Source organism: Notechis scutatus, chromosome 11 (genome assembly GCF_049901735.1).
Source record: "Notechis scutatus isolate UNSWTSFEM ecotype Mainland chromosome 11, rNotScu1.2, whole genome shotgun sequence".
Classification (NCBI taxonomy): Eukaryota; Metazoa; Chordata; class Lepidosauria; order Squamata; family Elapidae; genus Notechis; species Notechis scutatus.
This window is the reverse complement of record NC_142019.1, coordinates 9041082-9055958: the sequence shown is the minus strand read 5'-3', so window position 1 is coordinate 9055958 and position 14877 is coordinate 9041082. Positions and strand designations below refer to the sequence as shown.

Genomic DNA, 14877 nt, shown 5'->3' with positions numbered 1-14877 from the left:
TGTGTGTTACTTAGTTGGGTAATAAAATGTGTGCAAGCTTACAACCAAGCTCAGAGAGCACCAATCCAACCCTAAACTACAATTATCCTCTTCTGTTATAACTTTGCTTTGGTGGCATATGATACTTTCCTTGCTATTTGTTTTGGATTGATATCTCTGGACTACATTTACATTCTGGATCTTGGATCTGGATTTCTGATTTCATTTTTCTTATGAAACGTTTTGTTATCTTGTTCTGTTCCATCTAATCCTTGGCATGCCTAACCTGGCTTGCTCAGGCAGGCATGAAGGAAGCCATTGACCTCATTCAAGCACAGATCACAACCGATAAGCATTTGGCCACACCCTGCAGGAGATTAAGATATCCATTTCTCCCCTTAGTACCCCACCCCACCCAAATAGATCCTGGGCCCCATCCCCAACGCCTCTTGAGAGTCCACTCTTTGACATGATGTGTCACAGGAGTCACTGCAAATGAGCTAGGAGGCAATATAAAATTTCTTAAATAAATAAATAACATCCGTTTCAAACAAAGTATTTCTGCAACTGTACCGTTCATAAGTGAATCAAGCATTAGTATCTACAATAAACTCTCTGTATTGGACAGAATGAAAAACAGAAAGAGAAAGAGAGGTGTGTTATGACACACAAAAAAAAGATCTTTACTATGAGTTCTTGGCATAATTGAAGATCTTACTAAAACAGAAGCACCAAAAGAAATCATGAGAGCACATAAGATTTTAATTGCAAGATGCTAGCTGCGTACCCTCCACCTGTCTGGAATTTCAGGAAGCTTCTTGGCACAATTTGGAGCTGATAATTGAAATATTATCTACGATAGCTTATGCAAATAAATCAGAGAATTAGAACTGCTCAGAATAATTTAGCCTCTGCTTTCCTTACAGACTAGCTCATATCAAACATCTCAAAGCAATTCACAAGACTAAAATCCAATATAAATATCCAGTAATGATGAAAGTAAACCATACCCCATCTCACAACGAGATAATTGAGCAGCTGGGGAGGCAGCCGGCTTCTAAGATGACTAAGACAGACTCATGCCATGGTGGCATCAGGAAGAACCATTGGGGCCAAGGTGATTATGGTCCCCACCTTTATAAAAGTGCAACCAGGTTCAACGTGACACTCATCACTTTACAATGTTCCTGAGGTCAAACAAAGCATCAGTGAGTGCTAGGACTGTTGGAAAGTTGGCATTGTGACCACCATCCATCTTCACACGTTCTGCAGCTTGTGTGGCTCTCCACCTTCTGGAGCGAACACCAAAGGTGCTGGACTACAAAACCCAGCGCTTTCCACAGCACCAGGGGCTTGCTGGCAGTACAGTTCCTTACCATAGCACATGGGTCTCTCGGGAGATTTTTCCAAGACCTTCTCGGTTATCCATTCAGGGCCAAGTTGAGTTGAGTTCAGGGAGGAGGAAAGGATGCTCCCTTGAACCCTGGATGGACTGGAAAAGGGTGCTTGAACTTCAGGGACTATGCTGGGTGCAGAGAGGGTGGATGAAGCTGCTCTGCAGGACACCTATGTTTCGCTGGGTGCACGGCCAGAGTCTATGCCGTGCTTGCCATGCCCTGGCTACAATAATATGACTTCCCTGCAATAACGGGCCATGCCTGCAACGCCAGGCCATACCTGCAATAACATACCATACCTGCCAGGGCAGCCATGCCATGCCATGCCTGCAATAACATACCAGGCCATACCTGCCATACCCTGCCAATCAAGGCCAAGCCATGCCTTCAATAACATAACATACCTGCCATGCCATGTTAGTCGGGGCCACGCCATACCAGCAAAAACATACCATGCCATACCAGCCATATCTGCCATGCCATGCCAGTCAGGGCTGTGCCATGCCAGCAATAACATACCAGGCCATACCTGCCATGCCAGCAATAACATACCAGGCCAAACTTGCCAGGCCATGCCAGTCAGGGCCATGCCATGCCTTCAGTACCATACCCTACCATGCCAGTCTGGGCCATGCCATGCCTTCAGTACCATACCCTACCATGCCAGTCAGGGCCATGCCATGCCTTCAGTACCATACCCTACCATGCCAGTCTGGGCCATGCCATGCCTTCAGTACCATACCCTACCATGCCAGTCTGGGCCATGCCATGCCTTCAGTACCATACCCTACCATGCCAGTCAGGGCCATGCCATGCCTTCAGTACCATACCCTACCATGCCAGTCTGGGCCATGCCATGCCTTCAGTACCATACCCTACCATGCCAGTCAGGGCCATGCCATGCCTTCAGTACCATACCCTACCATGCCAGTCTGGGCCATGCCATGCCTTCAGTACCATACCCTACCATGCCAGTCAGGGCCATGCCATGCCTTCAGTACCATACCCTACCATGCCAGTCTGGGCCATGCCATGCCTTCAGTACCATACCCTACCATGCCAGTCAGGGCCATGCCATGCCTTCAGTACCATACCCTACCATGCCAGTCTGGGCCATGCCATGCCTTCAGTACCATACCCTACCATGCCAGTCTGGGCCATGCCATGCCTTCAGTACCATACCCTACCATGCCAGTCTGGGCCATGCCATGCCTTCAGTACCATACCCTACCATGCCAGTCAGGGCCATGCCATGCCTTCAGTACCATACCCTACCATGCCAGTCTGGGCCATGCCATGCCTGCCACAACCTACAATGCCTGCCAGGCCAGGCCGGCCCAGGCCAGCCACCCCACCCCCATGCCGTCCTCCTAAGGCCGGACCGGAGCCAAGGCTGCCAGACCCGGCGTGTCCCCTCTCCCCTGACCTCCTCCATCCTGGGGCAGCCCCCGGCCCCCAGCTTCTCGGGCCGGTCCTTCGGGGAGGAGGGGGCTGGCGGGGAGGGGCACCCTCACTCGGGGCGGGGAAGCGCCCTGAGGAGGAGGAGGGCCGCCGTGTGTGTGTGTCGTGCGAGCGAGCGGGAGAGAGACCGAGCGAGGGAAGGGCTGGCGGGGCCCGGCCCGGCGGCGGCGGCGGCGTCCCTGAGGCGATCGAGCGGCCCTGTCCTGGCCCGGGAGGCCCCGCCCCTCCCCCGCGCCCGCCCCTCCCCCGCGCCCGCCGCCGCCATGTTGAGGCGGTCGCTGCCCGGCGCTGCTGGGTGAGGCCTGCGCGGGCCCGGGCGGCGGCGGCGGAGCCCGCGGCGGAGCAGCCCGGTCGGTAAGTGGGGGGCGAGAGGCTTGGCCCGAGGACAGGCGGCAGGGCAGGGCCGCTCTTCGGGGCCCTCGGCGGGACAGCCCCGGGGCCCTCCCGGCTGCTTTGGCAGCTCACCCCGCGGCGGAGCGCTCGGCCTCGGCTGCGGGGCGGCTGGCCACGGGGCCGGGGCCCGGGAGAGAGGGGGCGTCGGCCGCTCTGGACGACCCGCTGGGCCAGGCTGGCAGAGGCGGCCTCGCTCCGCTCCCTCCCTTCCTCCGTCTCTTGTCTGCGGGGAAGCGGCAGCGGCGGCGGCGGCTGCTGTGCCAGGCTGGGTCGCCTGTGCCCCGGCTGGGGGTCCTCGGGGGAGGCCTGGCCCTCCTTCCTGGGCACTATGAATCTCTGCAGCCCCCCCACCCCACCCACTCCCCCAATATATGGGACCCCCCATGAGCAGCTTCGTCCTGCAGCCAGGCTGGCACTTGTGCCAGGCTGGTGCTTGCAAGACCTGCGCCAACTTTGGTGGCAGCTGCCCAGGCTCCCCAATGCCCCTTCTTCCTGCCACTCTCCTCATCCTCCTGACCATCATCATCATCGCAGATCCCCTGACCACCGTTCTCACTAGATCCCTTGACACGGGTGTCATCGTCCCCCCATGCTGAAATGCACTTCTAAGCAGCAGGACCCCCCTCCCCCGTTTGCAAACCCTCATAGGTGCAGGCGTTGCACCCCCAAACCACCCCTCACCTTTATGCAACCCCTGTGTGTGTGTGTGTGCATGTCTCTTCTCCTGCCACACTCCCCTCATGTTGCACCCACTGGGCTGACCATGCATCGCTTTGCTTCCCCGTCCTTAATGGCCTGCTATCTGCAGAAGATTAAGAACAGTTTTGCATTGGTCCATTTGACTTGTACCCAGATGCACTGATGGTACCCACTGACCCGATGGCCTTTTTGTAAGCCACCCAACTCCCGGCGGGCTCTGGGCAAGGCCGACTTGGCCAAGGAGAGCCATGCCCCATCCAGGCTTCCAGCTCTACGCAGGAAACCCCGGGGGAGCTGTCCATATTCGTCTTGTTCTTGTCCCCCCCTCGTTTCTTTTTGACTCCCCATCTTTTATTAAATGTTTGTTTCTCTCTTCCTGCTCCCGTGCCATTGCATTAATGCTCCTTCCGATTTAGTGCATGGCGTTTTAGAGCAGCAGCCAATAATGTTTATGTGAGTTTAGCGGAGGAACAAGATACCATGATATTGTGGTTTGTTTGTTTTCCTGCCCCCATAAAGGGAACTTGTTATATAATGGGCTTCGGTTCGCAGGCTGCAAAGCTTTTCACATTAACTAAGTAGAAAATAACTTGGAGGATGCCAATCTCCTTCCCCTCCACCAGCTGAAATTTAGTCCTTGTATTTCTGCAGAAAGATCAGTTAGATCGGATGGAATATGAAATCTTTTAAATAGTGCTGGGGGTTTCCTTTATTTTCCTTCCAGCTGTTGAAATTAGCCACTGTTTTCTTAATTCATGGCATTTGCACACAGTATAGGACTATTATTAATCTATGCCAGATAGCTGCATTATATTATCCCAGTATGTCTGATACCAGTGAGGATGTATATGAGGCTAAGATTGCAGCTGAACAACAGTTTGGGAAGTCATGAACTGATGGTACTGGTTAAGGTGCTGGCCTAGAAACTAGGAGACTGTGAGTTCTAGTCCCTCCTTACGCATAAAGATTTAGCAGGGTAACTTTGGGCCAGTACCTTCTCAACCCAACCTACCTCACAGAGTTGTTAGGGAGAAAATAGGAGGAAGAAGGAGCATTAGGTATGTTTGCCTCCTTCAGTTACTTATAAAGTAATAAAAGAGGGATTAAATTCTAATAAATAATAAAGTAGAGTTCTGTTCATGTTAATAGAATAACAGAGCTGGGAGGGACCTTGTAGGTCATCTAGCCCAACCCCCTGCTCAAGCAGGAAGCTTCTACCACTTCAGACAAATGGCTGTCCAATCTGTTCTTAAAACCTCCACTGTTGGAGCATCCACAACTTCTGGAGGCAAGTTGTTCCACTGATTAATTCTTCTAAATGTTCATGGTCCCTTGCTCCCAAGTAAGTAGATTAAAGCACTGGGGCTTATTATATTTATATCACTATTTTTCTGGGTAGTCAAAGGAAGTATTTGTTGAGTTTCCCTTCATCAGTGGACCAAATCCAGATGTGTTCAACTTCAGCAAGGTGGCATTATCACAGATTTGCATTGTGATTGTCATATGAAGACAGACTTGTTAAGTGCAGCAAGAATGACCTTTGTCTAAAATAAACTGACCCTATTTACATTTCACCATAAGCGATGATTTATGGAACAAGCTATCATGACTTGGATTGTATATTCTGGCAAGCAGTAAACCACAGTTCAGAAGCACAATGGTTGGCTCACACAGCATGGTGAACCAAAACAGATCTGAACCTAGCGATAGAGAAGGATAAGGAAAAAAATTCAAGGAAATGTCTTCACTAGGGTACTCTTGGCTGCTGGTGAATTCAGCTTTAAAAACAGGTCCGAAACGCTTCTGAACAAGGAACCTTTTCTCCTGTTTATGATTTTATCCTTGAACCGGCCCTTTTAAACTTGTGTTGATAAAATATTATCTACCACAAAGCTGTCCTTCACTAGGCAGCCTTTTTCATGTTTTCAGCCTGGATAAGATTGGTTGTATTTTTCGGCCTTTCTGTGGTTGGAGGAAATTGGCGAACCGTGAGAATGCCTGGGCTATAATGTGGTTTGTTTGTTTTGGGGGTTAGGTTGATGCTGAAATTATCCATTATGGATCAGCCTATTAATGTGCAGCCCATTATGGCCTGTTCATCAAATGGTGCTTGTAAAATCTTAGCTTGATGTGAACCCAGTGAGAAAGTGAAAATGACCGGTGTTCATTTTAAAAAATGCTGTGAAGTTTCTGTATCATTTGCTATTCGGTGTTTTCCTTCTCTCGACATTTGACAGTATCAAATCTCTGCCGTTGTTTCACCTGTAGATGAATATTGTCTAAGAGCAGATACTTTTACAGGTGATTAGAGTTTCACAGGCCCGATGGCAATTTTGAAACCAGCTTATCTGACATGAATGCATCAATGAAGTTGTTCCATTCATTTTTTGTGGGGCTTTGTTGTAGCCGGAAGGAATTTGTGTCTCCTCTTTGTGGGGCCATAGGTGTTGGTTGGTTGTTTTGGACAATCCATAAACTCTGTTCAATTTTGCACTGATTTCCTGAGGCTGCATAGCATTTGGTAGGTGGGAAGCTAGAGCAACTACAGAGTGATAAGAAGGCTGTCCTGGCAGAACAAATAAAAGAACACGCTGGGATTTTTCGATAGGATGCTTGAAAGCCGCAGCTTAATCTGAAGCACCTCCAAGATGGGATAGGGAATGTTATCGATTTGAATATTCAGAAAACTACTCCTTCTGACTCAAGTTCCTGCATCACATTAAGCTGTGGTTTGCTTTATACGTAGTTCACTGAAGATAACTACTAGTGTTAGTGAGTCCGTATGGTGCAAAGTTGTGCACACAACTCCAGAAGTTGTGGGTGCGCCATCACTGGAGGGTTTGTAAGAAGAGACTGGACAGCCATCTATCTGAAATGCTATAGAGTCTCCTGCTTGATCAGGGGGTTGGACTAGAAGACCTCCAAGGCCCCTTCCAACTCTTTGATTCTGTATAAACCCAACATGCTAAGCTAAAATCAAACACACTGCATCGTAATTGTGGCTTAGTGAAAGCGTGAGACCCTTCACTGAGCAGCCACCCCGAGACTATAGACAGATTTATTTCCCCTCCTCAATATCAGAATTTTGGAAACATGGGAGAATATACAGGAGTACAGGAGTGGGCTTAGAGCCCCGTTGTAGATGTGCTTGTTCTGGGATACAGCAGTGGGATCCATAAAATCAAAATGATTAAGTTTGGAGTGGACTTGGACTCTTTATTTATTCGTATCCTGCCTTTATTATTTTTGCAAATAAACTTCAAGGTGGCGAACATATCCAACACACGTTTCTCCTCCAATTTCCCCTCCCACAACAACAACCCTGTGATGTGGGTTAAGGAGAGAGAGGGGAGAGGGAGAGAGAGAAAGGAGAGAGAGAGAGAGAGAGAGAGAGCATAAAAGCTGCATTACATTGATATGTACGAGGTTAGCAATCGCAGGGCTTATTATTATTATTTTTACAGTAAATGAAATATGAGACAGAGAAGGACGGGAGCTTTAAATCCCTGGCACCATGTCCTGCAGGGTGCTCAGGTTTAAGTCTTCCCTTCTCACCCATTAGCATTGGGGAAAAGGTCTTCCTTGGGCCTCCAGGAGATATCACCTGCTGGGTTAGCGGGGATAATGAAAATTTCAAAACAAGCGAAAGTTTAAAGCTCTCTCTCGCTCTCTCTCCATTAGGCAGAATGCTGAGGACTCATTCCCTCCCTCCCTCCCTCCCCTCCCTCCCTCCCTCCCTCCCTCCCTCCCTCCCTCCCTGTTTCTTTTTTCTTTTTAATTTTTTAAAATCCAACCCATTCATTCATTTAGTGACGGCCTGGCATGAAGTGAAACCTTAAGCATGCCATCCCAAGCGGTTCATGAGTTTGCAGCAAGAAAATGGAAGACTTCCTTGTTCCTGTGTGGTCAGCGTTGACCGTTCCGGAAGGAAGGTCACAGTGGCTGGCTGGCTGGCTCTTCCAAGACCTTTGTACTGTACCATCCAGGGCTGGAAGATTTTTGACTTGTTTTGTTTTTTTCCCCCTGTGCATGCAAACCCGGGGAAGATCAAGTGTCCTCATTGTTTCACAGTCCTGGGCTTCCTTCGTGGCTTGGGCCCAACTGCCAGAAGTCGGTGTACACAACGCACACTTCAGTTCCTTCACTCCTTCGCTTTGGCCCAAACCGGGCAACGAAAAAGTTGCCGATGGCACCAGCAGCAGCAAAAAAAAAAAAAAAAAGGACAGCAGAAAAGCCTTGCGGGATAATGACAGGAAACGGGGTGGGTGGGTGGGGAAATGAAACTAGAAGGTGTCTGATATAATGGGAAGCGGAGCTGAAGTACTACAACTGTCTCTCTTAACAGCGGAAATTTGGGGCTCAATTGTGGCCGTAAGTCGAGAACTGCTTGTACTTCAGTTCCCCTTTCCATGATGGAAGTGACTTTTGCCCCTATTATATGACTCTTCTTGACCCGGTTGTTAAGTGAATCGTGGTAGTTCTTAAGCGAATCTGGCTTCCTCCGTTGACTTTGCTGGTCAGGGGGCCACCAAAGGGGAATCACATGACCCCAGGACACTGCAACCGTCATAAATAGGAGTCCGTTGCCAAGCGGCTGAATTTCGATCACGAGATTGTGAGGATGCTGCAACGATCGTAAGTGTGAATAACAGTCGTCAGTCACTTTTTTGAATGCCGTTATAACTTCGAATGGTCACGAAACAAATAGTTGTAAGTCGAGGGCTACCTACAAAATGCAGCAGTCTGCCCTTCCATGGGAAAACAGATAACAGATAATCAGAGTTGGAAGGGACCTTGTAGGTCATCTAGTCCATCCCCCCCCCTGCCCAAGCGGGAGACCCTACACCATTTCTGACAGATGGCAGTCCAGTCTCTTCTTGAAGGGCTCAAGTGATGACGCTCCCACAACTTCCGAAGGCAACTTCTGTTCCATGGGTTGATGGTTCTCCCTGTCAGAACGTTTCTCCTTATTTCCAGGTTAAATCAGTTTCCAGCCATTATTCCTCATCTGGTGCTTTAGAAAATAGCTTGACCCCTTCCTCCTCTCTGGGGCAGCCCCTCAAATATTGGAAAACTGCTATCCTGTCTCCCCTGGTCCTTCTCTTCCTTAGACTAGCCAGGCCCAGTTCCTGTAACCATTCATTGTATGTTTTAGCCTCCAGTCCCCTCATTCTCCTGGTTGCTCTTCTCTGCACTTTTTCTAGAGACTCAACATCTTTTTTATAGTGTGGTGACCAAAACTGGATGCAGGACTCTAGGTGTGGCCTTACTAAGGCTTTATAGAGTGGCATTAGTACCTCCCTTGATCCTGACTGTATCCCTCTGTTAATACAACTTAGGATTGCCTCGGCTTTTTTGGCTGCTGCTGCACATGGCTGGCTCCTATTTAAAGTTCCAGTGTTGGTCTCTGCTGCCCACATCTCTCACTCAAGTTTACGTCCGCATTGAACAAGATGCTTCAGGAACTTGAGTGGGAATGTGGAAAGAGATCACCTTACGGCCAGGGCTGCGATTCAACCGGTATAACAACCGGTTCAGTGAGCCTGCACTTTGTGCGCACGCAGCATTAGAAAAAAAACCGCTGCTTTTTCCAGCTCCAAAACTGACCTTCTGCTTCAGTCAGAAAATCAGCTGAAAGAGCGGCTGTTCTCTGTGCCGCACCAAACAGCTGAGCTGAAAACCCTGGAAATCAAGGACAGCCTAGGGAAAGGTTGGGTGGGCGAGGCCAGATTGTCCCCATAACGACCAGTTCGCCTGAACCGGGCCAAACCGGTAAAATCCCACCTCTGCGTACGACGGTCTTTGCTTCCCATCTTTCTCAGGTGCTGCTCCTGTGCGAATGGAGCTATCAGGATTCCAGTAATTGCTCTTAATTAAATCATGATTCTCGAGCCAAGCTTCGCAGGCAAAAACTCTGGTGTTTTAGTTACAATCTTTTAAAGAGTTGGAATGTACTTTTTGCTTCCCCCACCCCCACCCATTTTTTTATGGCATCTACTAAACACAGGGATAGGAGTGTTTTATGAGTTGACAGGGACAACTCACCATGGCCAAGTCGCTGCGGCCAACTCGCCGCTGGATAAGTGCCCACAGCCTACTCGCCATGGGACTAGTCCCTGCAGGACAATTTTAACAATTCTAATGAATTGTTTAAAATAAATAAAAATTATTTTAACTTGCCATTCGCGTTTCATTCTGTCCCTCCTTTGGCATCCTTTCTTTTAATGATTCTATTCCACCATTTCTTTGATGTTAGTGTAACTCTTGTCCTGAAGCCCGTTCGCCGTGGCAAATGGTCATAAACCCCCTTCTCCTGTTGTATCACCTTCAGTATAGAAAAGAAATATGGGCGCCTCTTTTCCCTTGATGGGGCAGAGAAGAGGTTTAAATAGGCAAGAGGCTTACTGGAACAAGCACAGCATCTTCTAGTGCAAGGCTGACCTACCTTGGCAACTAAGACTTGTGGACTTCAACTCCCAGAATTCCACAGGTCTTAAATGTCCACGGGTCTCAAAGTTGCCATGGCTGGACACCCTTCTTCGAATGCCTCCTGCTGGCTGGGGAATTCTGGGGAGTTGAAGCCCACCTGTCTTAAAAGCTGTCTAGCTTTGAAAAACACTGCCGAATAAAACAATTTTTATTGTGGCCGAGTTCGAGCTTTAGTAGGCTGGAATCTGGTACTTCAAAATGAAGCAGATTTTAATGTGCCTGCTAAACCAAGACAACAAATAAAAGTACATTATAGCCCTGCAGGATATAGGGGAGTAGTCAACAGTTGGTATTTTATCATCTTCATTTCCCAGTTACAAGATAGGCAGTCAGTTTCCCTGTAAACAATTTGAAGTGTGGGAGCAATTCTAAACAAGGACTTCGATGCAAATAGCCCTGCCACCTAGCAGTTACAGGGACTGAAAACCGGCATATCAGGTAGAGAACATTTTTGCTTATATACGAGAGCTGATAGCGAAGTTCTCTTGACTCCCTAGAATTTGCATCTGCCTGGGTCCCTTTCAAAGTGCTATAGTACCAGTGCTTTGTCAAAAGGCAACTGGACTTTGTTTTTCCTTGAAGAGGTTTCGCTTCTCATCCAAGAAGCTTCTTCAGTTCTGACTGAACAGTAGAGGATGGAACGATTTATATTCCTTGCAGTCCTCTGGTCGTTAGTGCTCTCTCTGAGAGTCATTCAAAGTTTATCTGTGCCCTCAAGGTCACCTGAATAGTGCAAATGGGTGTGTGGAGCCTAAGATGATACACAGGCAGTCCTCAATAATCACAACTTAACTTAATCTCAACTTAATAATCACAATTGAGCCCCCAATTCCTGTTGTTAAGCCACAGTTGTTAAGTGAGTGAGTTAAATGAGTTTTGCTTTTACGCATTTCCTTGCCGTAGTTATGAAACAAAAACACCGCACTTTGTTAAGATAGTAACATGGCGATTAAGTTAATCTGGCTTCCCCATTGACTTTGCTTAGCAGAAGGTCTTAACATGATCCCAGGACACTTTATAAACTCATTTATAAACATTCTTAATATGAGCCAGTAATCAGCGAGTCCAAATTTTGATCACACGACCACAAGGATGCCACAGCGGTTGTAAGTGTGAAAAATGGTCCTAAATCACTCTTTTTTAGTGCTGTTGTAACTTCAAACTTAAGGAATGGTTGTAAGTCAAGCTTTGGAAGCCATATTGAGATCCGATGCTCCCACGCTGCCACAATTGAGCCTGGGAAAGGGGGAGTATATCTAGTTAGACAACATAAAACTCTTTTGCTGATTCAAGGTCAGGTAGTGTTGCACATAGTGAAAAGGAAGTCTTACTTTGGGGCGGATAGTGATTGGGCCATGTGATGTGGTGATGGGTATAGGGGATGGATTTGTAGTTTTTACTTATTGCAAGGAAGCCTGGAACTTTTCAGATTCAGGATTCCACAGATGTGCCAGTCACTATCCCAATTTTGAGAGATGTCTGTCTCGGAATTATTGGCTGGAATGGAGGTTTGCTGGAACGCTGACAACTACATGTATTTGAAGGAAATGCACATTTGCAGTGTTGCTTCTGACGGCCTTTTCTTTTTCTTTTCTTTTTGCAGCTTTCATCATGGGGGACATGAAAACTCCCGACTTCGACGACCTGTTGGCTGCTTTTGACATTCCTGACCCAACCAGCCTTGACGCCAAGGAAGGCATCCAAACAGCTGGCGAGGAGAATGACAACCACCTCAAGCAGACCGGCATCGGCATAGACGAGAACACTGCTTTGTCCCATGCCGCCCCTCCGGCCTCTGACGTTCCCGTCGTGAGCGTCATTGTGAAAAACACCTGTCGCCAGGAATCCTTCGAGACAGAAAAGGATGGCAACCACCTCGCACCGGGCCTGTTGCACAACGGATTCCGTGGCTCGGATCTTCCACTAGAGACTCACAGCTATCGGAAGTTCGATTCGGCGTTCGTCAATGGGGACGGCTTGAGGAACTACCCAGAGAAGTTGGAACCAGCCAAATCAGAGCCTTTACCAACTTTTAGTCAGTTCAGTCCCATCTCCAGCCCGGAGCCGGACGATGTCCTTAAAGAAAACAGTATAGTAGACAAACCTAAACTTGCCCAGACTCCTTATTTCCCACCCCATCCCATGTATATTCCATCGGGATCGTCCGTCTTAGATTTGCTCAGTAGGACTATGCCGGAGACGGAATTCAGTCGGTTTATATCCACTGGCCCATCGCTGCTAGATCTCTTAAGTAAGAAACTGCCCGAACCGGAGCTCAGTATGTTTGATCAATATTGTAAAAGAGAGCCGAAGATCGACATCCACGGCCTTCAGGAGAACAGGGCCGACGTCACCACCAAGAGAGAGCTTGACAAGAGTCCAGAGAAGTGTGACGGGGCTGGCAAAGATCTCGCGGACACCCACGGTTCCTTCGGTGAAGGGCTTCCTCTTGGCAACTTCCAGGGCAATAACCTGGAGGAAGGTAAAGGTCCTGTGCCCGAGATGACCTTCTCTTCCTCAGTCCCACCTCGCCAGCGTCTCAAGCCCACTCACTCCAAGCTGTCCTCTTGCGTGGCTGCCCTGGTAGCCCTCCAGGCCAAAAAGGTGGCGGGTATCTCCAAGGAGGATCAGGTGAACGTGACCAGGGAGCCTCCCGCCTCCTTTAAGGATGGCATTAAGGGGAGCCCCAAAATGCCCAAATCGCCCAAGAGCCCCAGAAGCCCCCTGGAAATAGTGAGGAAGGTCAGCAGGCAGCCCGACTCTCCCCGGAGTGTGTGCAGCGACAGCAGCGGCAAAGGTTCTCCTTCGGTGGCCACTGGCTCCCCGCCAGCCATTCCCAAAGTCCGGATCAAGACCATCAAAACCTCTTCAGGTGAAATTAAAAGGATGGTCACGAGAATCTTGCCCGAAGCAGGCGACCTGGGTAAATCCCCTTACGATTCGCCCGCAGACGGCTCGATGGTCGAATCCTTCCCTTCTCCAGAAGCAGCCTCTTCCCTGGAAGCCGAGCCAGGCAAGGATTTCGCAACAGCAACCACCCTGGAACCAAATTTAGCCAGCCCCCAAATCAACCCTTCGATTTCAGACATTCCCTTAAGCGGCGTCTCACTCGGTGCATCGCACTTGGCCAACAGCGAGACGACGAAAGGAGGCCTCGCGGGACAGCCGTTGAGCAAAAAGCAGCAGCCAGGCACCGCGGCCCAGCTCTGCAACCCCGCCAGCCTCCTCCCCAAGGCCGTGCACCTGGCCAATCTCAACCTGGTGCCCCACAGCGTTGCCGCATCCGTGGCGGCCAGGTCCTCCGTCCAGCGGCGCAGCCAGCCCCAACTGGCCCCGGTGACCGTGCCGCTCGTGCAGCAGGTCAAGAAGTCCTCCCCCCTCGTGGTGGAGGCGTTCAACAAAGTGTTGCATGGTGCCAACCCAGTGCCAATCTACACGCCCAACCTCAGCCCTCCCCTCGAGAGCAGTATTCACGTTCCCGCCGCCGGCTACGGCTGCCTGGAATGTGGGGATTCGTTTGCCTTAGAAAAAAGCCTGACGCAACATTACAGCCGGAGGAGCGTGCACATCGAAGTCTTGTGCACTCAGTGTTCAGCCACGCTGCTGTTCTTCAACAAGTGCAATTTGCTCAAACACGCGCGGGATCACAAGAGCAAAGGCTTCATCATGCAGTGTTCGCAGCTCTTCATGAAGCCCATTAATGTAGACCAAATGTTCTCGCCGTCCCCCACCAGCTCGTCGGTCTCGTCGAGCCCACCCGCCGCACGGCTCTCCTCCTTGCCCCAGAAGCCCTGCGTGGCCCCAGGAAGCGGGGCGGGCAGCACGAGCGTTACCCAGCCGGCCCTGCCTCTCTACACAGACCCCTTGAGACTCATTCGCTATGGATTAAAGTGTTTTGAATGTAATAAGCAGGCCTTGGACTATATCGCCCTAGCAGCCCATTATCAGAGGACATCAGAAGACAACGAGGGCCTGGTAAGTCACGTTTTGGGCCTCTTGAGTTAATTCCTTCCCATTTGGCTTCTTAATCACTGGGAAAAGACCTCCAGCCCACGCAAGGGGTCCTCGACTTGCGACCACAACTGAGCCCAACATTTCAGTTGCTGAGACATTTGTTACGTGGATTTTGCTCCATTTTACGACCTTGTGGCAAGAGCTGTGGTGGCACAGTGGTTAGAATGCAGTACTGCAAGCTACTTCTACTGACTGCCGACTGCCAGCAGTTCGGCAGTTCGATTCTGATCAACTCAAGGTTGACTCAGCCTTCCATCCTTCTGAGGTCGGTAAAATGAGGACCCAGATTGCTGGGGGCAAGAGGCTGACTCTTGTAAACTGCCCCGAGAGTATGATAAAGCACTATGAAGTAGTATATAAGTCTATTTCTAAGTTGGGAGGGAGGGAGGAAGGCTGAGTCAACCTTGAGCCAGTCAAATTCGAACTCTTGGCAGTGGGCAGAATT

At 49.6% G+C, this 14877-nt stretch overlaps 1 protein-coding gene across 1 annotated transcript in view; it reads left to right on the top strand.

The window, feature by feature from the left end:
- The first annotated feature begins 3083 nt into the window (after positions 1-3083).
- The window catches only part of ZNF592 (zinc finger protein 592), a 32190-nt gene continuing 20396 nt past the window's right edge, over positions 3084-14877 (top strand). The window contains exons 1-2 of the mRNA XM_026690039.2: positions 3084-3191; positions 12022-14393. Coding sequence (XP_026545824.1) covers positions 12030-14393 — 2364 coding nt within the window. The 5' untranslated portion in view covers positions 3084-3191; positions 12022-12029. The remainder of the gene's footprint in view (positions 3192-12021; positions 14394-14877) is intronic.